The 27609-nt window shown below is 41.5% G+C and overlaps 1 protein-coding gene across 1 annotated transcript; it reads right to left on the bottom strand.

The window, feature by feature from the left end:
* Positions 1-16048: 16048 nt before the first annotated feature.
* mfsd8l2 (major facilitator superfamily domain containing 8-like 2) lies at positions 16049-25977 on the bottom strand. Its single transcript, XM_034613584.1, has 11 exons — positions 25814-25977; positions 25406-25591; positions 24578-24640; positions 24323-24442; positions 24016-24095; positions 23252-23534; positions 20851-20924; positions 19795-20008; positions 18725-18847; positions 18445-18575; positions 16049-17442 (listed from the first exon to the last, which is right to left on the bottom strand). The coding sequence occupies exons 1-11, from the start codon at positions 25935-25937 to the stop codon at positions 17362-17364; spliced, it is 1479 nt and encodes a 492-aa protein (XP_034469475.1). The 5' UTR covers positions 25938-25977; the 3' UTR covers positions 16049-17361.
* Positions 25978-27609: the final 1632 nt, after the last annotated feature.

Below are 27609 nucleotides of genomic sequence, written 5' to 3' on the forward strand. Positions count from 1 at the left end.
GCAGAGATTTTGTGTGGAGCAGAAGAAGAAAGCTTTGCTCCTGGCTGCGAGAGGTTCACTATCTGCGGACAGCAGATAATGAGGTCCTATCTGTTAGCTGCAAGAGAGCAGCCCAGTCGGACCACAGGATCAGTCCGGAGAGAATCGACGTCTCATCCAATCCAATAGTAGCGTGAAGTGTTTGTAAGGTACATCCTGAATTCCTCCAGGTTTAATGTCTCCTTGAAAAGTAGATCAAAAGCAAGGGATTAGAGCAACATAACAGAGGTAAGTGTGGAGAGGAGTCTTCGCTAAACTCCACAGCGCTTTTGATAGTGCTCATCCCTGCCAAACCGTAGCCATGGCAACAGTGGAGAGGGAAGTGTGCGGCATTGATAAGAGTGCGACAGGGGATGAAGGGGTTGACAGATCATTTTGGAGAAGTCTGACCCTTCTGCCGAAAGACCGCCGTCTTGTCTGGGAAATTAATACCATACGCAGATGGTGTGTAGAGATTGACAGTCCCAATTCTCTCTGTGGGAGCAATTTAACACAAATCATACTACAAAGTGTTAACTTCAGACACCAGTGAGGGTATTTTCACACTGTAAATGTCTGTGACTGTGGGTCTCTTCTTCAAGTCCTTTAGGATTTATCTGCTGTGCCAAGCTTACCCGGCTTCACATTGTTAGGAGAATATGCACTAAACTACACGTCCATGCCTTTAGCTGGGCTTTAGCACGGCGCTAGAATAATGGATGTCATGCAGAAATATGCGTTTCGACATCCAGTGCAGCAGTTTCAAAAGGACAGGATCGCGCGAGGGGACAATTAAATATCGACACTATTGCTCTTTCCTAATTTGTTCCTCAAACTGCACCTCTTTCTTGCATTGTAGGATTTTGTGTAAACACGACGGGAAGAAAAACATTTCGTAGCTGCAGAAAACCCCCGGGAACGCTCGATTTCCTCTCTTCGTCTGTGTACACATGAAGGGAGAGAGAAAGAGGAAGAGGAAGAGCACTGTACAGTAGAAGGGCCTCCAGCCTGCCTCAGGGGCAGCAAGCCGGATACAGCGTATGATTTGACAAACAACGTTAGTTTTTGCACCACTGATTCAGGCAGAGTGTACTTAATTAGTAAAACTGGACACTAATTGAGCCCCAGCTGTATGTAAGGGGGGGAAAAAAAGATGTGAATCTCCGAGCGCACCAACCCAAGAGCCCCGAGTCGCTCTGATCCTCCTCTACCCCCTGAGCTCCGTCTGTTCACTCACTGAGCGAAGCGGCTTGTTAGCACTCGGGGAGATTTGTAAGGATAACGAAAAGTCGTGAGAAGATGGGAGAGTCGGAATGAAGGAGAGGGACTTCAGGAACGGTCCTCAGCCGAGCAGCATCCTGCAAGAGGAGCGCTGGGAAAATGAACATTTTCGTGACCAATTCGATATGAATGTTAAAATGTGAGCGACAGTATTGCACCGTGCGTTTCGCAAAACACAGACATTGTTTTGTTGTTCTATTTGCACATTCTGTTGGGTGCAGGAGTGTCGAACAGTAAACACGGTTTCAGGACTCCAGCCAGACGGAATCAGCGGCTGCAGCAAAATAAATGAACGCATTAAACTTGAAAGCTGACTTCTGCCAAAACATTTAAATTAGATTTGTGGAATGCTAATGGGAATTTACCCCCCCCCCCCCACTCTCCAAAAAAAAGTCAGAAAAATATACAGCCAGAAGGCAAAGCAGAAAAATTAAAATAAATGTGTCTTTTCATGTCCACAAAGATGCTTCATTTTGTAAATAAGCCTGTGTGTCTTGTTTTAACATGTTATCTGTCCAGGTTTATATATAAATTCTCATATAATACATGTCCTTCATTGTGTTATAGATGACATAATGTTTTCATGTTGTTGGTAAACACAAATGATCTCACGTGTCACATAATGATCGTTGTTCATTATTTTAAGTCATCTGTCTGACAGCGTCATGATGTTGCTGATGTGGAGTTAATGTGTTTCATTTTATGAGTTGAAACTGAATTTATTAACATACTCTCAATCAATCAAATTTAATTTAGCCCATATTAACAAATCACAATTTGTCTCATAGGACATACAGTACATTAATTATGGCATGTAAATAAAGCTGCCTTCAGACATGCACGGAAGTCTGGACCTTTTTCATCTGACATCTCTCCGATTTTTCTAGAGGGGCTGAATGTGAGAGCGCAAATGTCAGAGACAGTTGCTCCGGACATTTCCTGGAACTTTTCCGAACAGACCCCATCTCCCCTCATCTAAATGCATATATGTGAAAGGCAATCTCATTAAAAATGTGTTCGTCTGGGTTCGGCTTGGGTGAATAAAACGTTGTACCGTTGCTTCAGGTAAATGTGTGAACTTGCCTTAAATATTCATCATTTTGAGCAGGCACCCGTCATCCAGCTGCTGACATCTCAAGCAAGGTCAATCCAATCAGCCCTCTGTTACTGTTTAATATTTCAGAAAACAACAGTGCATGACATGCTATAGCAGTTAGCAATATATTTCCTCTAATAACATTTTAATTCCACTTAGCCAAATGCCAGAAAACATGTTAAATTCTTCTATATGAACATAATTAAACCACTTTAACTATTTAAGGTGAATTGTTTATCAGGAGTATGTGACAGATGTGAGAGCACAGCATGTGTGTGTGTGTGTGTGTGTGTGTGTGTGTGTGTGTGTGTGTGTGTGTGTGTGTGTGTGCTACTGTATTAGGAAAAATAAAATGGATGGCTGGATGGTTTCTAAACAGTAGATAATCATACAGTCATAAAAACAACAGTTTTGATCCTATATTTGATAATTATTCTGTGTTGTATTGATTCTTGAACGTCAGCTCAAAGGTGCAATCCAATACACTACATTATGTTATTGTACAATATTACACAAGCTGTATAATGTATATTGTGGCTCTGGAGGATCTGGAGGATTTGTTTCTTTGTCCTTTAAAATACACTGGAGGCTCAAGTCTGAGAAAATAACCCTGATGATGTCAGAGTGATGTCACCAGAGGTATCTCAGTCCGGATTTGACAACTGCAAATATAATATGCTTTTGCAATCTGCAAGTGTTGAGTTTGAAAGGTGTATTTACGAGAGAGGGAGGGTCTAAGGAAAGATTAGCTTGAGTTGAATTATTAGAAATTTAGGATCTATTGTTTTCTAAAGCTCGGCCCATGCAGTTAGGGCTTAAATTCTTCAGTTGTTTCTTTTTCAAAATCTGTCTCCTGCAACTAATACTGCGACAACAATACTTAAATGAATTTGTGACAATACTTCATAGCTGGATGCAGCAGTCTGGTACGTTTTAAAATGTAATCAGTGTCACTAGAATCTGAATTTCTAATGAAACAATGGTTTCATTATGTGTCAGTGTCACACACAAGCACACACACACACAGTGGGAGCAATTTGGGGTTCAGTGTTTTCTTAAACATTTATGCCGCCACTTTAATAATAACTCATAATTTATACAGAGTTTATAAGATGGTGACTTATTATGGCTGTATAATGAATAATTTATTAAAGCTTGATCCGTTATAATCCTTTAATAACAGCAACTTTTGGGTTGCCAGGTTGTGAAAGATCCCTTTCGCCAAACTTACTTGAACCAAATCCAATTATTCAAGATGATTAAAACCCATTTATTAATAACTTAGTAACATTCATAATTTCGGGCTTTATGGCTGATTACAACATGTCAGAAACCATGTGTACATATTAATGAATACCAACATGAAAATATGATAGCGCATCTATGAAGTTTCATTAAATAATAAAGACATTTAAAAAATAATAGTTTCTATATTTTGGACGTTGGATTTCCATTTTCTATTTTGAATTCCCTGTATAGAAATAAGCTCTTATTTTGCACTCAGTGTCTAAATGTGACGTTATGGATGCAAAACCAAGTGTAAATGTCCTTTTATAATATTATAACTCCATCTGTTAATACTCTCTTATAATGTGATGCATAACGATACGTAGGATACATCGTAACCCAGTCTAATCTCCTTTCCTCAGTGAAAACAAGATTATATACTTGTTTTTAAGCCTGTTTTGAATTTAAATCTCTTTCAGCTGCAGCCGCCACTTAAAGGTCAGACTTAAATTGATCATCTGAACAAAACACAGACTGTTTCCTTGAGTGACTTCAATTTCAGGATAACGAATTCGAGGAACTTTTGCAGCGTTATTTTTCAAAGCGTCTCGTACAAGTTACCAGCAGCCGCCGTGCGATCAAAAACCAGATATGGAAGTTTAGTGAAGTGAAAGTCGCACTTGATTTAATTAGGAGTGAGATTCCCCCCCCCCCCCAAGTGCTGAGTCACAGTCATCATGCTTTTCCACTGCTCTGCCTTCCCATTATTTTCTAACATACAGTAATGAAAGTCTGTGCTGATTGCAACCACACTGGTGGATCCTCTGCTCACTGTAACTCATTAACATAATTTGCAACAACTAGATGAGCTCCTGATGAAAGCGGTTTGATTAGAAAATGGTGCATGGTTATGAAATGAAGGCTGGAATATCTCAGTCATCTTAGAATAGTTTTAGAACACGGTTGCTGATTGCACTTCCCCTAAAAATGACTATTCAACATTGACACCAACATATTTTTTGTTCAAATGTTTTTATTCAAATTTCAAGCAATTATTTTAACCCAAAAATGTAAGTTTATAATAAAAGTCTGAAAGTTTCTATTCATTTTTACGAATATTACATCAACGTACATCAGACCAATGGCATATTAGCATTCTGGCAGCAGTGAGGTGGAAAAAGAACTGACCCTCGACCAGAAGAGCCAGATTCACTCCTGCGTTGGGAAGCAAAACACCAGATCCACACAGACTGTGACCTCTGACCTCCCTATGGAGGCAGAGAAAGTGAAAGCAAATTCAAACTTCACATTGTTACCCCTGGGTCAGTGTCAATGTCAATAAAATAAACCTTAAACATGAATCCGCTGAGGAGTGAAAGAAGTCTTCGCTTTGTTGCATCCAATTAAACTGAATTTGCTGATGAGATTTTAATGCAGTCATTTAAATCAATGACTGAAGCATCAAAGAGGCAGATTCACATAAAATGATTAATTCTATAGCGAGGATTTTGATTATCCTGGTTTGAACACATGAAAGGATTTCATGTGTGAGTATTGTCAAAAGGTATTTATAACTGATACAACACTTTAAAATGCCTCATATTTGGGGTTTTAATGGTACATTTTGCGGCTCATGATCATGACACCTATATTTTCTTTTTTGGCAACAAAAGCAACATTAAAATTATATAAAGAAAATACTCATAGATTGCTACTACTGATGCAAATATTTAAAGACAAAGCTCAAATATTAAGTTTTTTTCATGAGCTTTGCGAAGGAGCACGGATGGAAATCTATCCGTCTACCACTCTGTTCCACACTAAAATCATTTTTAAAAACTAGGACATACCTTCGCCAATGCTAATGCCCCATCTCCCCATATTGTAGACAGAGAAAAAAATACTGTTGGATCTGGATCCAATTTAATGGGTTCTTTCTTGGGTCATTCGCCGCCCCTCCACAGAATTTCATTGAAATCGGTTGAGTAGGTTAAAGTAATCCTTCAAGAGTAATCCTTCTGTCAGACAGACAGACAGGCAAACAAACGGCAATGAAAACATTACCCATGTTGGCAGAGGTCACTATTTAGTAATATTTTATAGTAATATATAATATAGTAATATCATCATATCATCACTAGGTCAAACTCTTAATGTTCCATTTCCATCTGCCTTTACTACTAATTAACAAACGTTGGCATGTTAACACATTATAATAATTACGCTGGACTTTACACCCACTTAACATCAGCAGGTTAGCATTATCATTATTATGTTAGGATGCTGACATTAGCATGTAGCTGAATGCCTAAGTAGCCTACATCCACACAGATCGTCTCACGAAGCCGTAAGCTCTTCAGACACAATCTGTCTTTTTTTCAAAAAGATCTGCATTTCACACATGGAGTAATAAAGTGTAATATCTTCCTTTGGGCCAACTTGTTCTGACACATGTTCTTTGTACAAATGAGTGCAACATCATGATCTCCTTCCAGGAGAGACTGTCCCTGTGCACCATTATACATTGAATGTGATGATTGGCTCACTTCAGTTGTCAGATGATCTATGAACAGATTTGATTTCCAACGAGCTGAGAAAAACGTCTTGTGAGCCAGTTGCAATATAACCCTCAGCCTTGTTTCAAAAGGTTCAGCAGTTTCCAAAATAAAGTTACTTAAGCAAGAGTGAATTGTGCTTATGATGAGGATTATTTTTAGCAGTGGATTAACACACATTCGCTGCCCTAGTGAGTGCATACAGCAGCAGGATGGTGTATGTGGGACTCAGTCAAAATAAACTACAGTGGCCATGTTTTTATTGTAATGAAGGAGTGTGGCTCCCTGAAGTTCACCTCCACCAGGGAGGTTATGTTTCCACCCCTGTCTGATTGTTTGTCGTATGGTTTGTGCTTTGTGGGCAAGATTACGCAAAAGCTGTTTTCACGTATTTTAACGAAACTTGGTGGAAGGATGTGGTATGGGTCAGGGAAGAACTCATTCAATTTTGTTGTGGATCTGAGCCAGAACACAGATCCAGGAACTCTTTTTCACTTTCTATAGCATTGCCACTTTTCAACATTTTCATTGATTTCTTATTCTTGCAGGACTGCTATTCATGACAGTGTGTAATTTGGTACAGGTCCAAATAAATAATAGGATCTTGTGAAGATGGTTTCATATGTGGACTGTCTGGCCTTGGTATATATACGTATGCGCTCTATTAGTTAACCTATGGGGTTGATTCGATTAAGGGGACGGATCCAGGAATTTGTTCTCACTTTCTTTAACATTGCAAGATAGGAAGTTTTTCGACATTTTGGGCAATTTCTCAACAAATAATGTCGATATCTTTATGAATATGAATCAAGCAGGAGAAATTGTAACCAGTTTGCAGAACATTTCCGTGTACATCTAATCTCGAAACATGTAAAGGCAACATGGTGATAATGGTTGCAATTATATGTCTGGCCTTATATGTCAGGCCTTAGATACTGTTATCAATAATTACCAGTAATCGATTATAGATTATGGATAGATAGAATTTAACTATCACCTTTGCACCTGTTGATTTTGTAATGCACGCATCCTTTTCATGATCAAAGTATTTTATCTCTTTGTTCCTTGAGCCAACATACAGTGTTTGCGTTAAGAATTTATGTTTCAACATTACTTGTCTATGAATCACAACTGGAGACTAAAGCCACCCTCAGGGCCAGCAACATGGAAAGAGCAAGGTCAGTATTTACTCCGGCGTGGGTAATATAAAGCTCATCTCAGCACTAGTGTCTCCAATTACGACAGACCACTGGGCTCGCTGCTCTTCCTTAATAGCTTCCTCCATATCTGACACTCTTCATTTCACGTAATGAGAGTCTTCAAGATGTGAATAAAGGTATGCATAAGATTTGGTACAAGGGCTTGAAAATGAGATACGCCTCGGGGCTCACATCAAACAAGACAAAATTTGCTGCTCAAGAGAAATTCTGTGGCTTTAAACCAGACATCTGCTCTTCAGCCCTCGCCGGGGCTGGAAAAGGACGGAGCCAGGGCGTCGGTGCCAGAGAACCTCTTGTGTAAATCTTTGCCAACTTATTTGTCACCACGGCCTCATTGACCAGAGGACCAGCCACAGCCACTCAGCCTAATGGTACGGTCATCTGCTGGTTCATCTCACCACTCGCAGCTAAAAACCTGTGACTCAGAGCACATCAGAGAGACGTGGAGGAGGAAGAGGAAGGAGGAGGTAGAGGAGGGTGAAACCAAACCCCTGACCGGGTTCACTCCTCGCTGTTAACACCGTAAAGTCACCTTAAGTTTACTGTCCGTTCCATTTGCAAGCAATCCAACGAGGGACAGTACTCTCCCAGGGAGCCTCAGAAAGCTCTTTAACTGCCTGACCTTCCTGGGCTTTTATGGAGCTAAGGGCCAACTTAACATGCTTTAGTTTCCCTGCTGCACCAGCTGAGATGCACGAAAGTGATATGAGGCTGGAAATCAGCATTGGCCATTCGACTGTGGAGATGGTTTCCATGCCTACTGTACGCAGAGGCTCATATCTGTTTGAAATCTCGACCTTATTCGTCAGTGCTCAGCCCAGCTGGCCTCTTGTGCGTGGCAGTCCGGCTCGAGTTCGCTGTAAAACTGATTTTAAAGTCCGTTATGCAATTACCTTGACATCTAAGGGCCTGTAATAGAGATATTTAAGCACAATGAGGCTGGGACTAGAAGAGACATCTGACTGCATCAACAATAGACACAGAGACAGGGTCGGGGGGAAAAAACTGAGAAGCGCGCTGACTCGCAGATAAAGAGGCTGTCATACAGCCACAGCTCCAGTTTATCTTTTAATTAACATCTCATACACCAAGACAAACACACCATCAATAATGCAGCAGTAACATGCTACAATATTAATGTCAGATGAAATTAGGTAATTAGACAGAGGAAACTATTTTAAGCACACGTCTGCCCAGAGTCCTACTATTGAGTAAAAAAGAAAATGCAATGCCACTAAAATAAAGCCATGAGAAGAGGAGCGCAGCTGATCCCATGTGTGACAGTGGCCAAACGGGAGGGGACCGAGGGCCAACATTTTGTTTGTCAGGATGAACAAATGGTGACAAACGATGGCAAATTGGAGTGAAGGCCCCCTGCTGAGCTATGGTCTGCTCACTGGGGTCCCATTAGAGCAGAGGTGCTAGCTTGGGAGAATAGAGACACACACACACACACAAACACACATGTATGAAGTTATCGAAATGTAATAAAGTTCAAGGCATGGCGTGCATACACAATCAGCCTCCCACACACTAATACCAGAGAAAGCCATTGGAAGACAAGCGACGACACACACACACAAAAGGCTCCCTGACAATCTAATCCAATGTTTCACTTGAAAGAGTTGAGCCTCTGCTGAGGACTAAAACAGAATATGGTCTAATCCTATAAATGTATATGATCAAGACAGATGGAAAGTAAGTTCCCTGCATCTCCGCCTGTGGGAAAGAAAAAAAAAACCCACGCCCCTAACCCTACACCCCTGAAGAGAAGTGAATCTCTCTGCGGTGAGCGGCGTAGTAGAAGTGGAAACCACAACAAAGTCATAAATAGATTCCAGGGGCCAGCTCCAGCCATGTACAGAAAAAGTGTATTTCATTTAATTGGCTGGATGAGACAAAGATTTTTAATTTCCCCTGGGATCTGGGTTGCCAACTTTTGTTTTTACACCGCAGAGAAGAAGAAGTGCACTCAGAGCCGTGTCAGGAATTTGCAATGTTCTTTTTACCACGGGCAACGTCGTGTTTTTACTCTCCTCGGAGAACCCCACACAGATATTGGATTAATTATGCAGATGTTTAAATATCAACCCCAATAAAAGACTCTTACTAGTCTGTGAACCTTAGTTTGTCTGCACTCGGTCTCCGATGGCCTATCATGGCATATGCTCTGGCACAGGGGACACACACTTACAGCGTTTCCCCCTTTCTCCTGCCTTCCTCCCTCCTCCACACAGACAGGCCATTGTGTGCGGGCACAGATGAGATTTGCATGCATGTTAGGCTGGATTACACATGCAGGCTCTGGGAACCTGGACCCCTGTGGTCTCCCGCCGACGTCCGGGAGCCTGAAAAACTGGTGAGCTCTCCTTTCAATCTACAACTTCAAACAAATCTCACAGCTTAATTGGCTCAGGAAAATGCTAAATCAGAGGTCAAATTCCTTGATTTGGGAGACAAAACTCTGTGGAGCTTCTCTGCAGCTGCCTGCTGGAATTTGCCTGAAAAAAAGAAAAAAATCCATGGCACGATACTGCCCTCATCGAGTTTTTGCATCCATCAGCGGTCAGATTCATAACTTGGGGGAGATAAAAGTGTGCAGAAGGGTTATTCCTATGTGATATGTATGAGAAGCTTAATCCTCAATGCGAAGATGGTGTGTGTAAGAGGGTGGAGATAAAGGATGAGAGCAGCCAAATCTCCTTAAAAATAGCTGAGGACACACATCAGTCTGTCGGGAGATGTAACAAATATTAGATGAATTGATTTTCATTTCATATTGCTTCTACGTCAATACCTTGTTGGATCATATTTGTGTGTGGGTGTGAATATGTGTGCGTGTGTGCGTTTCGGTCAAGCCTCTCCATCATCCATCAGCGTATTTATAGTGCATGTGTTGACAGCCAAACAGCACTGAAGAGCCTGGAAACAGACAATAAAATCTCAAAGCACTTGTGTGTCATTACATTTATTCATATGAGCATTAAAGTAAATTGTCAAACGCTGTCTTCTTTAAGCAGCTAAGCCCCGCGGAGCCTCTCCGCTCAGCAGGATTATAAACGAGATAGGATTTAATATTGATCCTCTGCTGACCTCCTGTGAAGTTCTCATCATTTTATAATATTCTTCACACATAGTGTAAATGAGATCAATGGGCTCCCACAGGTCCAAGTGCAGTTAAACCTTGACCTTAATGCTGTCAGACAACAAGCATGACCGGGGCTTTTTACCACCTCAGGGAGATAAGAGGAGGGTGAAATGAAACGTGAGGATTGGTTGTTTACTTGAATTGTTTACCTCCAGTCTGTCATCTACCTACTAATAAACTAACTGTCTGTCTATCTGTATGTGGAACGCATATCTTGCGAGCAGTTTATCTAATCGACTTTGCACCTGCCATGTTTATTGTAAATTGCCCCAGGAGGTGCAGGGCGGAGTTAAGTGCAATTTGGACTAGCGATGCATTCAATATTAATTAAAGATTTAATAAGTAGGCGACTTTTGCTCTTAGGCAGTCAGTGGGGGTGGGGCAGGGTGCTTTCAGTCTGTGGACTGGATTCTTCAAGATCCGAAGATAAACTACAGCAGTTTGGGTCAAACCGCAGGTCAAAATCACTGCCAGATCATTTTAATGATTTCATTATTTGTATTTCACCATGTCCGACCGCCACAGACGCTGTCGGGTCGTGGGTGCTGATCTTCTTCATGGCAGCAAGATTGGATCAAGATTGGATCGATCACTCAACAGACGTCTCAGAAGGCCAACATATAATGTATGAAAAAATAACAGCAGTTGAGTAAATCATTCAGACTTATATTAAAAGTAATAAAGCAAATTGAGTCTCATTTTATGAAAGATATTGACTATAAAATCTTCATTGCAGATAAACCAGGTAGGATGAACACAAAGTTCTCTAACTTCACTCTGCACCATAGACTGTTTATTAAAAGCTCTGCACACAATGTCCGGCACACAAACGATAAAAAGTAACACTATATAATAGCACTGTTTGAGAAGGACTCACTAATGACGAGGAATAATTCTGAAGTAGCTTTGGAGCACTAACACAGGCCAAGAAAACAAACCCATTCCAAACACTTAGAACAGGCACTGCACTAGAATATACAACAGTAAATTTAGATGACTTTCTTATTCTTCATTATTTCGATCCTGCAGGAGGCAGGACAGGTCTGTACCTACCCGTAGAAATATGGTGTTAGCTCGAACTCTATTCCATTTTGGCTCCGTACAGCATATTGAGCTTTGCTGAGTAATGTCGCCTTCAAAGGGCCAGACCGTGAAATATTGGATAATTTCTACCTCACAGTGGAACAAAACTGGTTGATGAGCAAATTTACTGTCAGCTCCGAGGCTCTCTGGTGGAGAAAAAAAACTCCCTCCCTCTCTCACTCTCTTCACAAAGCAACACCAGGTTCATAAGCAGAGCACATACCTAAATGAGCCTGGTGATTATCTGAATATATTTCCATTGCTATTATTACAATGAGCTGCAATCAATGAGCAAAATGGCACGTCTCAAAGGCATTCATTTCACTAAGGCTCACATGTGACTACGGGGGTGGATGGTTGGTGTGGCTGGAGGCCATTGATTCAATATATCTAAGGCGACGCCAACCACGCATTATACAAACAGCATTGTGATAGGAGCTATAGTATGAGCAGGGGGAAGCTACCTGAGTGACTGTCGCCTCTACACATATACTGTACATAGCCCAGAGCGCTGCAGGCGTCACATGTAATAAATCAAATCATTTACCTTCCCAGGAGCCAGTTCTGTTTCTGAATCTACAGCTGCTCGCGAGGAAGACGGGGGACATGAAGAATTGTGATTTGTATTCATCAATAGCGAGCAATGAGCTCACACTGTCCCCCTCTCCTCTCGTCTTCTCTGCCCCCCCCCCCCTCCTTACTCCCCTGTCAGCTCATTAGTGGCCCATCCTGATATTGCTATAAGGTGTAGATTCAAACTCTCATCCAATTACGCCTGCTGACACATAATACTGCAAATTAGATAAAGAAAAACTTTCTCATAATTGGTCGCAAATTTCCCCTCACTGTGTGTGTGAGAGACATGCAGTTCCTTTAAATCTCTCTCCGATACACACACACACACACACACACACACACACACACACACACACACACACACACACACACACACACACACACACACACAGTATTGGATTTGAGCCACACCCTGGCAATGACATCCAGAAGTCAGAGCCTTAAGTCAGCAACAATGACGGTGAAACTGTAAATCTTCTGACCGCGCTGGCAGCAGACCAACCACTGACATATATTTTAAAAGATTTTTTTTCCCTAATGAATATCCCCGTCGACCAAGGAGACACAATTACATCCTGGATAAATATATTCCCCTAAAATTAAATCTCTTAATAAATGATTTGTAAGGACAAATCTTTCCGCGCAAAATATGGGCTGAAGGGAAAAAAAAGTGAATCATGGAATGAATGTAGCACATAGCTGACCTGATTTTGCCCTGCACCCCCCTGCTTCATATTTCCCCCTCAAACGATAACTCATCTATCATCTACGAGCCATTAACAACCATCCCCAGTCCAGCTAATACCATCAGGAAGAGGAGAGCCACTCTCTGCCCCCTCTGCTGCCGCTAACATAACTGTTATGCATCGTCTCCAGTCAAACGCTGCTCTCCTCTTTATAACCAATTACCTTTATCTTTGTCAATTTCCCTTCAGAGCATAATAATGAAAAACAGCTTCTACCACATCGTAAATCCCCCTTTGATAAAAAGTGGATATATATATGATTAACCTGTTACTGTAGGAATTGTATTTTTGAGTAGTTTATTATTTTTGGAACATTTAGATTCTGTGATTAAACATCAATAAAAAATATATGAATATAAAAATATTTTTCCAATATCTTTCATGAAGCTCTGTCTTCATTCTGTGGTTTTCCCGTTACCTCAGGAAACAGTTTCATTTGGCCGTGAAACAGACTGGAGGATCACATTTTCTGCTCTCTGCCTTTGCAGAGGAAGTACTGTGTATTTGCAGGATTGCTTTTCTGGCCTGTTCATTACATGCTTGGGAAAATGCTGTTCTTACTGTCATGAACAGCAATATGGATCAGTCTTGGTTTTAAGACATATTCCATTCTGACCAGGAATATGTTTCTTCAGTGCTGCAACCTACAACCCTGACCTCAATAGATCAGATTCCCTTTGTCCCTATAATAAAACTAATTCCAAACAAAATGAATTTGGGTTTGCAAATATATGATACAATGAATTATATATATATATACATATATATCTTTAAACCATATTCAATGTATTTATTATGGTAAAATCTTTATTTAAAGGTGTTAATATGTCAAATGTATTCTAAACAGATGGCTATGCTTTTTGAAAATGCGCCAATTAAAGGTTCAGTGTGTAAGATTTAGGTGAAAGGGATCTATTGGCAGAAATTGAATATAAAATAATCCTAGTGATGCTTTCACTGGTGTGTAATCATCTTAATTATGCTGATTTTAGTTTTCTTGACCCTTTATATCTAAATACTTTATATTTACATCGGGAGCGGGTCTTCTCCACGTGGCCCGCCATGTTTTTACAGTAGTCCAGACTGGACAAACTAAACACCTTTTGAGTTTTTATATATAAGATGTTAGATTAGTTTTTATATATATATAACGAATCTAGCTTCTAATGTGTGATGAATAAAGTATATACAAATACATGCATATATTCTATTCCTCGTAACAAACAAAGCTAAGACTTACAGCAGACTGAATCATAGTTACTTCACTGATGAGTTCAGTTTCCAGCAGCAACAACTCAAAAAGTACCAGACAGTGAATAGAGGTTAGATTGTGGTTACAGCCTCTACAGATATTTTTACACTTCACTGAAATAACAGCCTGTAGCCGAGTTATAGTTTCTCGACATGGCATGGAAACAGTTAGGATACAGAAAGGAGACAGAGCCATTTATAGATCCGTAGTAATACAACGTGCGGATACTTCCACCAAAGCGACTACTACACCTGCATCTGTTCCACAACCATCTCAAACTGCCTCTTCACTCCCCAATTACATAACATTACTTAATCCTTGGCCTCTTACTCTCCTCCTCACAAAACGCCATCTCCATAGTGATAAACTCCATCCAGAAATAATTGTTGGCTGCTGCCTCAAATGGTTGTTCTGTGTATCTTTAAAATTTCATAAGTTGTGCATCTGTGCCTACCTTTGGTATACATAACATAAAAGCCCGAGGCCTCTGACTTTTCTATTTATGTCCTGGGGGGGGGGGGGTTGTGTGCAGCCTGTACAGGGCTGTTATGCAGAGAATCAGTTGGAGAGTTGCCTGCACTGATCCAGACAGCCTGGTGTATGACAGCAAAATCATCACAACAGAGCAGAAGGGGTTTGTATTGGTTTGTCTCATATTCTGGGGCCATATTGAAAAAGTTTTTTTAGTTTTTTTGTGATTATTATATGACCAGAATGTCACTCAGTAGGGCGCATACCTCCGCCAAGGCCCAACAGGCTCCGTAAATTCAATCAAGCTGCACCACATTTCACAAACTCAAGATCCATGATTTATTCCCTGGGACACTGGGGAGAATGTCCAACCCATCCTTCCATTGAGTTGTGTGGTAATCCGATCTGTTGTTTTTGTGTAATCTGGTTTATAAACACAAAAAAACAACCAACAAACGAACCAACAGGGGTGAAAACATTTAACACACCTTTAATCTGCTTTTTACAATGAGTGATCCTATGTGAGAAAAAGGTTTTGTTATATCACATGAGAGTTTTCTGTATGTCGTATTTTCCTCTGTGCTGTTAACAACGGTTTGAGGGGGGGGCAGGGTGTAGTAGAAAAAAAGCTATGTTGCAAACCCCTGACAGCCAATCAGGATTTAGCAATGTTTGAAATTTAGAATCTGACGACAGATAATGGGTTTGTTACTGTCGAGCAAATTCCGATCCAACCGCAGCCCTGATGATGGAGGGTAACCAAGATGTGACCTAACTCACCATTAATTGATTAGGATTTGGTTTGTTCTTATTTCGTCATGACTTTTCAACGTTATACAAAAATATGCTACTTCGAAATTTGGGACCCCATAATCACAAAGTCCCGGATTGAGCCCAATCTTTTTCTCACTCGTTTTCTGTCGGCTCTTTACAGTGTAATATATAAAAACACATTAATACTCAAGAAAAACACCTTTTAAATAAAAAAAAAGACACATGACGTTTAGAGCTGGGGTCCAGTGTTTTTGTTTTATTTTTGCAATTTATATTATTCACGTTAAAATGTTTATCCTTTGCAGAAGTGTTGATCAGCAAATAGTCTCAGTAATGTCAGTTAAACAGCCACAATATCTATCAAAGGTTGCAAACTAAAACTAGTTAACATAAGCCACCACACTGGAAATATCAGACTGTGCTGTATATAGATACAGTCATTGCACCAGACCATTGAGACTGCAGCAGCAAACATACTGAGCGTAGAGAAATGACCAAGAGATAGTTCCATCACTTTCCATTTGTTAGAGGAAGAATCTTTAAGGAATATTAACTGTCACACTTTGAAAACTGTATATGTTTAATGTCACAGAGGAGAACTGGAGCCTGAGATAAAAGTTTCAGGGTCTTTTGGCTGTTGATATTAAGCTTGTTGCACCGATGTTTCTTTAAAAACACAAGACGAGCAGGAATCACGCTGAAACAGCAACGTCAGTTCAAAGACAGTAAATTCCGGCCTGACCTGATTCCTTGCACCCGGTTATCTCCCTGAAAATGTCAAGTAGCTACCTGAGTACGCTGATCAGGGCATGAAAGTACTTATAGATATTATGTCCTTGAGTCACTGAGATTAGAATTTCCATTTCAGGGGGGGGGGGAGCCAAATATCACATGCTGAGGGTAGGAAACTGTAAAGGTTACGGAGCCTTATCTGCAATTATGCAAAAACAAAGATCGGCCAAACCCATGCTTATTGGTACAAAGAGAATCTACAATGCCTTGATGTTGCTTACAGCCCTCTCCTCTATACACGCAGATGTGTAGCATACAGCACATCCTAGAGGAGAGTACAGGCAAGAACAGCTGACTGTACACTCCTCACACCTTGCCATGTTTTGAATAATGAATTCAGGTGATTAAACTTTAAAAGATAGAGAAGGCTAATTAAAGGATTTTTTTTTTTTTTTAATTTGCTTTTAGCTCAAGAGCTCCTCGTTTTCATATGAGATATGAGATTCAGGCAACATCAAACTGGTTTTGTAACATCCGAGGCTTTGTGTTTCTGTTTAACAGAAAATAATAAAAAAAACAAGCACAAGATTCCTCCCACACCACAAACAAATAGCAGGGAATGTTTAAAGCTCCACTCTTTCTGACCCTCTTCGTCTCTCAGCCTCTCTGCGTGGAGCTGCTCAGATGTTGACAGCTTCACTTCTGCACTCATTGTGTCAATTGTTTCTTTTTTTTTCATTAGACGAAAGACTCGGGACAAGAAATGGAAATTTTGGAACACGGGTCACATGGTAGAAAGAAAAAAAACCTGTTCTCTCATCATTTCATCAACACCTGGGGGTATAAATAGTTCAGTTTAAAAATAATGGCTTTCATCTTCAATTGTGGCCCTGAATATTCAATATGAGAGCAATGGTGCCCCCTTGTGTAAAATATAATCAATAGTCTGGCGTTGACGTGCATACAAGGTGGATTCTAATAAAAAAAATCTCCTGACAGCAGAGATTGTGTCTCGCTTAAAAACTTTAACCCTGTGTCCTGAGGAGAGGCATATTATCTGAACGTTTTCATTCCCCACACTCGCACATTTCCCCCTTTGCAGCAAACTCCTCTCAGAAGTGAAGGGCATCCCCCTCTGTCCGTCTTCGGCCCTTGTCCTGCTCTGTCAGGCACACTGCGGCTCTATCCTCCGCCGCCGGAGCTCTGGGCGCACTGCACTGCCCTGGGCTCGGCCAGGCGCTCGTAGGACAGCGCCGCCATAACCTGCAGGAAGATTTACAGCGTGATGTGGCTTCGGGGGAATAGAGGGCACCGAGTAATAAGCAGACGCTGTCAAAGACATGCTGAGTGGAGGATTTCTCCGGGAATCACGGCCCTCAGCTACTGGGTTTTTTTTCAGTTTGCCTTGTGTGAAAAAATGACGTTTTAATGAATGTTTTCCTTAAGCCGCAGCTTTGAATGGTTCCAGATGGCTCAAAGTATTAAACTGTTGTCAAATCCAGAATCCGAATTACAGCAGGGCTCCCGACATTTGGGAGGGATTCGTTTTATTTACCACCTACAAGCAAAATTGATTTGTAATTGTGTAACGCCACTGAAAGATCTGGACTATAGCTTGATGATGAGTTATATATTCATTCCATAATTTGTGCTGAGCTGTTGTTTACAGCTGTGGTGAGTTTTCTTTTAGAAAACAACAATTATAATGTTAAGGACATGTCCTGATGTTTGACTGGTACTACGTGGTTTATTATGTTTCTAACATAAAAGTTGTGTCCATTGCATGAGACTCACACTCAGTGTAGCTGGCAGATCGGATTAAAGCAACAGTAAAACATATTGTGAAACATGTATTTGCTTTTCTTACTGAGAGTTAGATGAGACGTTGGTCAGGAGACATTGGATTACATCTTCTAATTTTCATTTTTTCATAAAGAAGGATTGTACTTATAAGCGTTACATGGACCAACATTTGATATCACTCTCATAATTGGCTATGTGGGTTTTTGAGTTACCTTAAGAACACACCTCAGTTTGCTATTTCCCACTGTTTCCAGCATTTACACTAAGTGAACTGACTTCTGCCAGTAAGTTCTTATTTAATGTGCAGAAACAAGTGCAGTCATGTCACTATTCTCCACTGAAAGAAAGCAAGTAGGTTTATTTCCCCAAAACGACTCCAAGCTACTAATGTAATTCATCATGTTAGCACTTTTCTTTCTGTCCAATGCTCTTAAATATTTGAAGGATGCGTGTTCTTCTTACTGTGATCAGAATGAGGAGAGCTAACATCATGCCCAGCATTATGTACATATTATCGGTCAGTCCTCCAGCCCACAAAGGACCCAGGATGGTGGCCAGGCCCCCGACTGAGCGTCGGACTCCTTGGCTGAATCCTTCAGGCGACACACAGACACAAAGAATGAAAGGTTACATTAAAATATAGACTGAAACTACAGTACAGATAACTCGTATACACTGAGCAGTAATCTTTTCTTTCAGTATGTTGGATTGTGCAAACAGCACCTAGGTAAAATTAGCCAACCCTGTGTTTTCTCATCGGTGACTTTGGAGAACAGAGACACCTGAGACACGGCCACAAAGGGAAGGCCCAGCAGCTGCAGAAACACTCCGATGATGAAGGCCGTCAGCTCCCATCCATAACCACCTAAAGGATGGAAAGATAACACCACCACATTACTTTATCACAATTGTATGGAATATGTTGTTTTAAAAAACACATTTACAGAGTGTAAAACTAACACCAACTCTCAAATAACTAAAAATATATATATTTCGTAAATCGCAGAGCTGTTGAATTACAATTTTTTGCTGCATATTATTTCTCATATGATTCAAAGCGATTCAAAGACAGTTAATACTGGAGTTATCCAGCCCGTCTTCTCTGGGTTTTTAAGTTCCTTCCACAAACGGGTTGGCACCAGCAGAGATGGCTCTATCTGTAAACCAAACCCCTGCCAAGCTGGCAGCCATTCCAGTTCTGTTCTCTGCTGCTTTGCATCATGCACATGTTTGTGTGAATCTGTGCCCACTCAAACTGTTGGATGTTCCTGCACTCTTGCCATCAAAATGCATTTTAAACCAATGAAACATGTCTCTAATGGCGCGAGAACGAAAAAAATCCTCTTTCTTCAGGTGTCTGTCTTGTACGTTTTGTTTCTCAGTCTGGTTGTTCCCACTGTAACAAATAGCAAACAAATGCAGGGTATGCTTTAACAAATAGCGTTTTTCTCTAATAAGATTACTGTAATCCTTTTATATGTACTCAGGCACTCCCCAGCTCCAGCACCTGTTACTTATAATCAGAGTGATAAACGTGACGAGCCGCAACAGACGCAGGCCAACATGAACATACAGATTCCAGTTTGCCTGTGTGATCTCCGTCTGTCCTGCCAGAGCCTGAATGATATCGTTTACAGGCCACATTCAATTCGGCCTGTGTGTAACCCAGTATGGCTCCACTCGGCTCTACGCATCAACACCAGTCGCACAAAGAAGGGATTTGGCACAGAACTCGAGTCAGTTGTGAGTCTGTGTCTGGCTTCGCATGTGTGTCTCGCTGTGTTTGCATGTTTTCCCGCGACAGGTTGGCACCTCGAGGGTCGCAGAGGAAGACGAGGGACCAGATACAGGCGGTGCAGCAGATGACCAGGCCCACGGCCAGCACGACGCGGTCCGCCACCTTCGAGCTCAGCCAGCGCACGAAGAAGAAGCCCAGGATGACCTCCACCCCACACAGGCTGTACATCAGGCTGTTGCCCAGCTCACCGAAGCCGAAGTAGCGCTGCGTCAGGGGAGTCACCATGGTCTGGGGGTTTTCAGAGAGATGTTCACAGGGTCAGTCGGTTGGATAAAAGGATTCAGTCGAGGAGGAGATTCTTATCAGGGCTGAAACAGGCAGCTTTTTAAATCGATCAGAGGCGTCAGATCAAAAGAAGGTGTTTGATATTAAAATGAAAGTAAAATTGTATAATCCATGTCAGCACTGTGTGACTATTCTGTCATTTTTCAAGTTCACAGCATAGAGACTGATCATGTTCACTTGTTTTATTTTGAGCGTGAAGCACTACTTAAAGGTTCAGCGTGTAGAATTTAGTGACATCTAGTGGTGAAGTTGCATGTTGCAGCTGAATACCCCTCACCTCTTCCTCCCCTTCCAAACAGGAAAGAGAACTTGTGGTAGCCTTCAGTTGTGATAAAAACTCAAACGTTTGTCCAGTTTGGACGACTGTAAAAAACATCGGGCCCCCGTTGAGAAGACCTAAGACCGTTCCTAATGTAAATATAAAGATGCATAAAAAATGCCCCTTTAAATCTCAATATGTAATATTATATTACATACAATTTTAAGTATTTATATATAAAGGGCCCATTCTAGGGTAAAAAAAAAAAAACGTACATTTTCAGTGATTACACACCAGTGAAAACATCATTAGGATTATTTTATATTCAATATCTCCCAATAGATCCCTTTCACCTAAATCTTACACACGGAACCTTTAATTATCATTATTATTAGAAAGACTGCAGCTCTCTCTAGGTGGGGCTCAGATGGATGCAGTGTGGATGTAACCCTGGGTGAAACAGTGAGACGCTGGGTGAAATGTTTGGAAACTCAGGCTGATGGATCTCCACGTTAACTGCCCTCACCTCCAGCGCTGTCTGATTGAAGAGAGTGATGAACTGAGCCGTGAGGAGCACAACCACCTCCTCTCTCAGGAACTCTGCAGAGCGAAAGAAGAGATATACTGAAAAACCGGAGGAACCAAACAGAGAATCATAAAACAAGCTCAAGTGGTAACGTTAAATTGAAAGTTTCGACTGGCGAGTCACGACGAGATAAAAAAAAAAAGTTTCAAGCGAAAAAAGAAAACTTCTGAGGGGGATGTTTGGACTGAAAGAGGCAGGTGTAATCAATCCTGGCTGCATGGTCATGTTGATCCTCTCATCCAATAAACTATGTCTTAATCTAGAGAACAGTGAGAATTCTGTTTTGTCCTAAACACATTTCAATAAATTCCAAATTGTGGTACCAGCTTTTCCTGGAACAAAAAAATCCCTTATGGACTTGGAGAGCAGGAAAAATGAGCCGGGCTTGATGCTAAATTTGGGAGGATGTGCCAGATGGCTGTAGGAATGGTTTGATATAACAGTGTGTGATCTGCTGTGGTTCAGCTCTCTCTGTTTAGTGTTTATACCATCATTCACAGGATTTCATTTTTCTATACGCCTGCATATACAGTACAGTTGGTTGTATGTAAATGTGCATTAATCAGGCTTTAAACAATGATGATATAGGTGTAAAGGGGCCCTCAAGTGGCTTAATATTACACTTACATAAGCTGAGGGACTTGGAAGAGACAGATAGAATAAATACAATTTAAATAAATGCAGCAGAGATTAAGATGGGTTGAAATTCCAAAACATTGAATTCTGCATTTCCCTGAATGTGCTTCTTTGGGCCGTTCTTGCCTCGTAAGACTTTACCTATATGTCAAACTGCACATTCCCAGATGATGTCATCAGGTACAACTATAGTGTGAGGAGTTTTGTCTTTTAACGACTTTTTGGAAAAAATACAGTTTCACTTTAGAGCTGAGAATTAGACGAGAATATTGATACCACTCTCTTATCTGTACATCTCATATAATGCCAGAGCCAGCAGCTTAGCTTAGCATAAAGACAGGAAACAGCATCACTTACAGTTCAAATGTGACAAAAATCCTCGGATAGCTACTTTGTCCAGGTTCCAGACTTTATGCTAAGTTAATAGTCCCCTGGCTTTAGCAAAAAAATAAAACAAGAAAGACTCTTTACAGACCTTTCAAGCGTCTCTTTAAACCATAGACTGTAAATAAAGATCGACTGCAGTAAGGGTCATAAACCCCACCCCCTCCATGTTAGTGGATGGGACTGAGGCCAAACTGAAGTCAAAGTAGATTCTTTTAATTGATCTAAGATGGTTTCTGTCTTTTTAAGTAGTTTTATCACACTGATGTATGTTCAAATGAGAGACGTTAAAATATAGTATATATATGTGAATGTATGGATCACATATAGGAATGATTATTTAGATACTTAATATTAAAATATAAGTAGGATTTCGTATATCTGTAGAAACACTGATACACTGATACTCCTCCCAAACCAGAACTAAAAATAGTGGAAAAATGAAAGATTTTCTTTTTCCTAAAAGATACACAGCAAGTCAGAGAAGATCAATAATTCACAAGAGTGAATACTAGGTACACCACAGCGGCTGACACACACTCAGTACAGCACAGTATATGCCAGAGCTGCAGATATCCTCTCGTTTTTCTTATGAGTTTCTGGTGTTGTAAGATTTCTTTAAAACAAAGCAGAATCAATGAGAAGGATGTTGCCACATAACCAATTCTTTCTCCATTTCATCCACAAGTCAACCACAGCAAAGCCAGTCAATAAAGGAGGAAGTCTGCTATCCATCCCTTTGCCACATCTTCAAAGAGTGAGAGAATCGATATGAAAGTCTGACACATGCACACACACACACACGCACACACGCACACACGCACACACGCACACACACGCACAAACGCATGCACACACACACACACACTCAGATATACTTGCCATTCTCCAGACCTCTGAGGAATTCTGTGTGGCATGTTAGATCAGATTTCGAGTGTATTGATTGGATGTGTGTGTATGTGTCTGGTACTGTATATGTCGGAGTGTGTGCGTGTATGTGTGTGTGTGTGTGTGCGTGTGTGTGTGTGTGTGTGTGTGTATATGATGTCAGGTGTCCTACTGGATTAGTGTTATAGTAAGTTTACATGGGATGCAAGCAGCGATTGTGTGCCACCATTGATTAACTTCCTTTGTACTTTGTTAGTCCCTCTCTCTCTCTCTTTCTCTCTCTCTCTCTCTCCCTTTGTGAGTGCGTGTGTATGTTTGTGTGTTTTCAAAAAGAATCAATAGAGCAGATTGGAAACATGTGCATTGGCAGTGACACCTCCTCCTATCAGAACCTCACAAACAGGGCAGTGGAAAACAGTTATTGCTGTCTCACCTCTGCTGGCGCTGAAGTTTTTGAAGGGGTTCGACGCCGCCGTGGCACCATGGTCGGGCTGCGTATCTGACAAGGCGGAGGTCTCCAGTTGGTTGGAGCTGACGGCTCTGTAGGTGTGCGACAGATCCTCGTTGGACTGCATCAGTGGCACCTCCTCATCATCATCCTCCTCCTGTTTCATCTCCAGGATCACGGCTTCATCTTCTGAGCTGATGGGCGGTAAATCCCAATACAGAGCCAGGACAACACACTGGAGCAGCACCCACAGCAGACACATGAAGATCTGAGAGTATGAAGACAAGAAAGTCCTCAAACAATATTTAAATTTAAGTTCAAATAATGTTATTTTCATGACACCAGAATCCTAAAAAGCTATCAGGAGTGAAACTCTAAATTAATTCTTCTGATAGAGTTAAAGTAAGCATTTTTACCAGGCACAGTGAAATCAAGAGCGACATGCAATGTCAAATTATGTGGGAAAATGAAAGTAGGCATAGAAGAGCTTTGTTATATCTAATTTAAGCCACATTTGTGCTACAGTTGTTTTATTCAAAGACGTGTGAGATGGAAATAGATCAATATGGGTTGTTACAGGCCTCAGAATGTCTTGTATTTGTACAGTGTTTTGTATTCTTTCAGAGGAGCAGCAAGAAGAAAACAACACATATGAGCGCAGGATGCAGAGAAACTATTTCTGAGGATTGCTTTTGTATTCATGAGGCTTTTGGAGAACCTTAGATTACTGATTATCTGGATGCTGTTACCCCAGGAGACGTATACTTGTTCACAACAAAGGGCCCCAGTTTGAAATCACACAGCCGCAGGAACAGGTTGAACGCCGGCCCTGGAGAGACAGGATGAAGTGCTGTAAAGAGGAAATGGAATAAAAACAGGGGATGTGCGGAAGCAGTATAGCCTCCACCGCGGTGATTTTATCAAATGTCCCCTTCTCTCAGTTGAAACTGCACATCAAAGAAGACAGCACAAAATCCTTTCGTCTCAGAAGACAGGGGAGGTGGAGACAGGTGAAATGACACCTCTCTCTGTGGTACGATGAAGGGGGGGACTGACCGACAAGGAGGCCAGCTTGTCGACAAGCCATGATTGCAGCAAAGATACCGGCACGCTCCTCTGGCCGAGTGCTCTGAGTCAGGAGACCAAAGATGGAGGAGCCCGCTCCTGCTCCGACACCTGAAAGGAAAACAGCTAGTGTCTTCAAAAAGTCGACATTTTGCTGAAACACGTGTGTGTGTGTGTGTGTGTGTGTGTGTGTGTGTGTGTGTGTGTGTGTGCGTGCGTGTGTGTGCGCGCGCGCGCATGCATCACCTGCCACAAGCCGACTGCATAACAACAGCCACTTTGAATATCCAATAAAATACATGAAGTTACCTGCAAACAGAGAAAATACAAAAAACATCTTCATTTAAGACTCAGTGTTGTTTCCAAATTTTGCTATAGCCATGCTAGCAGAAGAAGCTAAAATATGAACGAGCTCCACCACAATTGGATGAGTTAGCCATGAAATGTTGGACAGACCTTAACTTATGGTACTATCATTAGGTCAATATGGAATTTTGCCCAATGTTTTAGCTGTTATTGGAGGTAATAACTACATATGACACATTGACTATGGGTTATTAAGCTGATATTAGCCTTTAACTAATATCTAGTAGTAGTAGTAGTAGTAGTAGTATTCGTGGTTGTGGCAATAGTAGTATTAGTGGTAATAGTGTTTACCTACCACTGTTGTTGTTGCCTTTTTCTCTTGTTTTTACCTTTAATACAGTTTTTGTCATTTTTGCCACCAGGGTTTTGCTTAAATGTTTAGTCACCCATGCAACCCACATTCAAAATATTCCCATAATGCATTGTAAAGACTAGTCTATAATGAATGGTCATTAACCAAGGAGTTACTTCAATCATGCACTGTGCAGACAGTGGTTAAGAAAAAGGCCAATTTAAATTGCTGCAAAATTAAAAGACATTTTTGAGCCGACCATCTAAAGCTCTTTATAGTTGTTTAGATAGAAACCACATTATAGTGTGTGGTGAATGCTAATTGAGACAGAGCACAAATATGTGTTACAGAGAGTCTCACAACAACTGACCACACAATCTCTGTCGTGTGATTTGTCTCATGGTGCGACTACTCACCGACAATCTCAAAAAGATTGGAAAAAAGAATGATGGACTTTGTCGTTTTCCACCGATCTGACCAGAACCCAAAGAGCGGGCCTGTGAGCAGCCCGCTCAAACTGAAGGCCGACAGACCCAGACCCAGGAAGTAGGGGGGGGCCTCCAAAATCTGCAGGTACTTCCATATCGTAGGCAGAATGACGGCTGGCTCCACCACAGACAAATAGAGGATGAGCATGGAGGAAGAGGAGGGAGATGTGTAAATGACAAGCTTCATTTACCCAGAGAAAAATATATTTGAATAACATCAGAGGCCATGTCCTCTCTGATATGAGCTTACAACCTAAATGCCAAGCCCATCTGTATTTCAGATTGCTCCCATGAGACCAGTATCTTGTGTCTATAAAGCTACCATAATGAACTTACCGTACTCAATGCCGCTCAGCAGGAATATCAGTCCAATGGTAAAGAAAGTTAATTTCCTCTTTTGGTGATTATCCATCGTGCCCAGTGTGTGCAACCTTTTAAACACGGAACTCTGTCTGCACATAGTCAGAAATGTTCTTCAGATTCATAATTAGAAAAGAGGAGACACCGTGGGTCCAATTACAGCTGCTGACCCCGGATGATCACAGGAATTTGTTGTGCGATTGTAGAAGGCCAATTCAGGACTTCGCACAGATATTAAACAGAGGTCGTATAGAGGAGCCTCAGCAGGAGGGAGACCTGAAACACCGGACAGAGCACCTCCAAACAGCGCTGGAGACAGAGCAGTCCACTTTAAATCATGCAGTAGTCCATTTCCATTAGTCGTCAATGTTAAAGATGAAATTCTATTAGAGCCACGTCCGCAGCCCAGCAGTCCAGCAGCCCAGCAGCCCAGCAGCCCAGCAGCACGCAATGAGTGTCGCGGACGAGTCAATGTCTCAGGTTACCAGGTGAGGTAAAGTACACTGAGCTTCATACATTTTTAATCTTGTTTTCTTCAGTTTCATCAGAAACACTTGAGTCTCATACAACCCTGTGAAGGAATCTGTCAGGCCTGTATCGCAGATGAAGATCGCCAACGTTGTTGTTTTGACAGAAAATTGCCAGTTCACAAACACAATAAATAACAAATAGTTATGAAGCCAAACAGGCAATAAAAATATATCGGATGAAGCATGATGACATTACATGGAGATGAAAGGCTAGATTGTGTGATGAAAGAAAAGATCCGAAATAACACTGTATTGTATTGAATACTGAATAAATTAGATGTGACACACTGTCTGTTTTATTGAATGACTGGCTCCATTTCCAAGCTGCTGTGGGTTCCTACCCTTGGGCTTGTTATGTTAAACAGAACTGTCACCAATTTAATATCGCCACATGTTTTTTTCCAGCCCCACATGAATAATACAAGGAGTTTCAGTCGTTTGAATACCACATAAAAAAACCCGCTCACCATCTTGCATGTGTCAAGACAGTCTGACAGGTTTCAAGATCAACAGTCCGGCGGCGTGTCGAGATGCCGCAGGTCACGTGTGTTTGGGTATGTATATTTACTCTGTGTGTGTGTGAAGGTGCTTGATTTGAATTACACACTGTAAGTCTCCTCCCTGTCCTGCTCTGCTCATTCTGTGCAAAAAAAGTTAATCATCACGGGGGGGGAGGGGGGACTCAGCTTTTCCATGACAAACTGCTGCATGCAGCTGAGCCTCACGGGCCCACTGAGAGGCCATTAGCATCCTACCTGCCTTACCTGTGGCGGTTTCTATGGAAACACACATGAGGGTGGAAGGTGTCGTTGCGCTCACCTTTGAGCCTTGGTAAACAACAGGGAGTTCCCCAGTGTATAAATTGCAATATAGTCCACCCAGTCATTCACTGCGCTGCACTGGAGCCAGTCGAAGATGATGAGTGAGTCGCTGGGAGAACGACATTTGACTTTCAGATAGACAGGAGCTTGTTCGGTGCCTGTACGTACTCGGGACTTAAGGAGGTGGCTGCGATAGAGGAGTGAGCATGTTCTTGAACGCAGCTTCTCCCCGGAGGTCGTTCAACATCCCCATTAACATCAACCTGCAGGGTGCTCGCAGGCGGCAGACACAGTAAGAGAGGAAAATCGACTGGGCCGGGAAGCAACTCTTTGAGAACACTGCCAGGGGTTCATTATGAGGGAAACACACAGGTGAAGTCTAGCAAGTTACACATTCAGGCTTCTGACTCTTGGGAAAATA

This window comes from Hippoglossus hippoglossus, chromosome 17, assembly GCF_009819705.1.
Source record: "Hippoglossus hippoglossus isolate fHipHip1 chromosome 17, fHipHip1.pri, whole genome shotgun sequence".
Classification (NCBI taxonomy): domain Eukaryota; kingdom Metazoa; phylum Chordata; class Actinopteri; order Pleuronectiformes; family Pleuronectidae; genus Hippoglossus; species Hippoglossus hippoglossus.